This window comes from Alnus glutinosa, chromosome 1, assembly GCF_958979055.1.
Source record: "Alnus glutinosa chromosome 1, dhAlnGlut1.1, whole genome shotgun sequence".
NCBI classification, from domain to species: Eukaryota; Viridiplantae; Streptophyta; class Magnoliopsida; order Fagales; family Betulaceae; genus Alnus; species Alnus glutinosa.
In genome coordinates this window covers 20484598-20487270 of record NC_084886.1, presented here as the reverse complement: position 1 = coordinate 20487270, position 2673 = coordinate 20484598, and the positions used below count along the sequence as shown (strand labels likewise).

The window sequence follows — 2673 nt, the reverse complement described above, 5'->3', positions numbered from 1 at the left end:
GTTTGGTCGTCGTAGATTTTTTGTAGGAGGCATGGCTTCCATTCACTTACTGGTCGCCCAAAAACGTGAAACGTACACTAATTCACACTCAACATTGGGCAATTAATTAAATTGGCAAGGAAAAATGCTCTTTGGTAATCAGATCATATACGATCTTGTGCGGCTGTGCCCCACCTGAACGACCATATATAATGCCTTATAAGCTAACAACATAAGACTGACTGATGCCTGCTGTGACTCTTGGGGTTCTCTCTCCTGGCCTTTTAGGTACGTGCCTGGTAGTAAGTTTCCCACCATCCTTTTCTGATGCGAACCCATTTGTCACTAGTAACAAAACATAGAAAATAATAAATCGATTACTTTGAATAAGCCATGATCTTTTATGGCTATTTTGATGGAGTCTTGATCTCTAAAATACAGTAAACTGTATTCTAAAACAAGAATCAACTCTTATTTTTCTTATTGATAGTTTTCCTTTGAATAAAGAAACAATAGACTATCTATATATTACATAAGAGACCTATTAAACTTTGACTTCCAAGACTAGGACGACTCTAGTAAGAAAAGATTATGAACTAGAGCTCTATTCCTTATTAGATTAGACTACAAAATAAATGAAGATTTACTTCTTATTACTCTCTAACTTAACTCCCAAGAAAAGATTACATCATTTTCCTTAATTTCTTCCAAAAAAATCCAAGTGAAACCACGTACGTACTTGAAAGTTTGGTCGAAATATTTCTCCACAAAGACAGGATTTAATTATCTAAAGAGTACGTAGAAGCGCCGGAGAGGGAGGACTGAAGTCTAGCTTTGTTGACGTAATATTTGGCACGTACGTTAATATGTTTCTGCTCCTCTTCGACATTAGCAAGAGAAGTAAAAGGAATACTTATTGTCAGATCAAGGTTTAAATTCACCAAGCCACTCGAGTCATCCTCGAAGCAACTTCCGGCGTCGGAGACTTGATCGTTTTCGCCTCGGTATTTCACGGCCGCCTGCTGATCATCATCATGAGCACCACATTTCAACTCGTCAGATAATGTTGCACAAGAAGATGTAATATTCGGGGCTTGAGGCCGAGGGAGACTGCGGCTCAAGCGGTGATTACTCGGATCAATACCCATGTTTATGAGCTTTCTTCTCAGGTGAGAGTTCCAGTAGTTCTTTACCTCATTGTCTGTTCGACCGGGCAATCTCCCGGCTATTAGCGACCACCTAAAAACATTACCACTCGCCATCAAAATTAACCTTTTATACATATAAATATATATACTAGCATTATTGTAATTCTTTTTGCCAGTTTGATGGTGCAATTGCATTAATTGACAAAAATTGAAAATAAAAATAAAAATAGATATATACGATGTTCAGGATAACGCACCGGTTGCCTAAGAGTGCATGAAGCCTTATGATGAGATCTTCTTCGTCTTCAGCAAAGTTGCCTCTTTTAAGGTCTGGGCGTAGATGGTTTATCCTTCTTAGCCGACAACTTTTACCGCAGCTAAGTAGGCCTGATAAAAAATGACTAGGAAAATTAAGGCCGTATCCATTAATACACACAAATATATGTATGTATATATATATACACACACACACATCTTTAATGAATAACACCCGTATATAAATTAAAAGAGAATCTGTAGGTGCCCAACTGTAAATACAAAGGTGAAACCCATGCAGTGACGGATCTATATGGGGCCAGGGGGGCCCTGGCCCCTCAACCCTCAAAATTTTTCTTTAAAAAAAAAAAAAAAATCTGAAAAAAAAATAATAATAATAAAATAAAATTTTACCCATAATTTTGTTTATTTTTTTAGTCTTGCCCCCCAATTTTTTTTTTTCTTTCAATTTGGCTCTCCCAAATTTATAAGGCTGAGTCCGCCATTGAACCTATGTAATAGGTCTCACTACATGAGTCTCACCCCATATATCTACAAAAGTGCATAACTCTTGCACAACTTTTCTCTACATAAAATGTTAATTGTTCTTGATTTGTGATACGCACCTGCGGCCTGAGGGAGGGTACGCCAGCAACCTTCACCGTGTTTGCGAATGTAATCTACGAGCTTCTGGTCTTCTTGCTTGGACCAAGCTCCTTTATTTGTATCCAGCTTCTCACAGCAAGGTTTCCTCATTATAGATTTGAGAGAGAGAGGCGAAGAACACAATGGGGGAAATGGAGGTATATATAAGCTAGGGTGGTAGTGTGATTGAGAAAAACAAGGTTGACTTGGACGGTTGGACCGGTGGTTTGCTGCTGCGTGAATGATTTGATTTTGACCATTCGTTGTAGACAACCGATGGGGAGTGGTACAATTCCTGATCGAACATGTTTTTCTTTTTTACACTAAGCTTGATAATGATAGGTTATCGCTTGGTGACCATCATTTTTCATTCTATAATTTTCTCGTTTTTTTATTGTTGTTGACGACATAATTGGTCGTGATTTTTTGGATTTAGGCGGCACTTTTTTTTTTTTTTTTAATTAGTTTTGATTTACATTATCCAAAACCACTAACAAGGTTCTTTTAGGATTGGTTTGATTGAATTTTAAGAATTGTTTAAATTTTTGAATTTTTAAGAGATCTTTCAAAAAGGCGAAAAATAGAAAATTGATTTGTTGGGATCATATTTGAAAAAAGTATTATATGTAGGATTTACAACCACATT

At 36.9% G+C, this 2673-nt stretch overlaps 1 protein-coding gene across 1 annotated transcript; it reads right to left on the bottom strand.

Annotated features, from left to right (window-relative positions):
- Positions 1-611: 611 nt before the first annotated feature.
- Positions 612-2152, bottom strand: LOC133858669 (transcription repressor MYB6-like). Its single transcript, XM_062294140.1, has 3 exons — positions 2009-2152; positions 1385-1514; positions 612-1218 (listed from the first exon to the last, which is right to left on the bottom strand). The coding sequence occupies exons 1-3, from the start codon at positions 2136-2138 to the stop codon at positions 759-761; spliced, it is 720 nt and encodes a 239-aa protein (XP_062150124.1). The 5' UTR covers positions 2139-2152; the 3' UTR covers positions 612-758.
- Positions 2153-2673: the final 521 nt, after the last annotated feature.

Excerpts from the sequence above, each read along its gene's own strand:
- LOC133858669 (XM_062294140.1), bottom strand. The coding sequence starts at position 2,138 with ATGAGGAAACCTTGCTGTGAGAAGCTGGATACAAATAAAGGAGCTTGG. Across the intron at positions 1,515-2,008 it reads TACCCTCCCTCAGGCCGCAG|GCCTACTTAGCTGCGGTAAA; the intron begins GTGCGTATCACA and ends ATTTTTTATCAG. Across the intron at positions 1,219-1,384 it reads CATGCACTCTTAGGCAACCG|GTGGTCGCTAATAGCCGGGA; the intron begins GTGCGTTATCCT and ends TAATGTTTTTAG.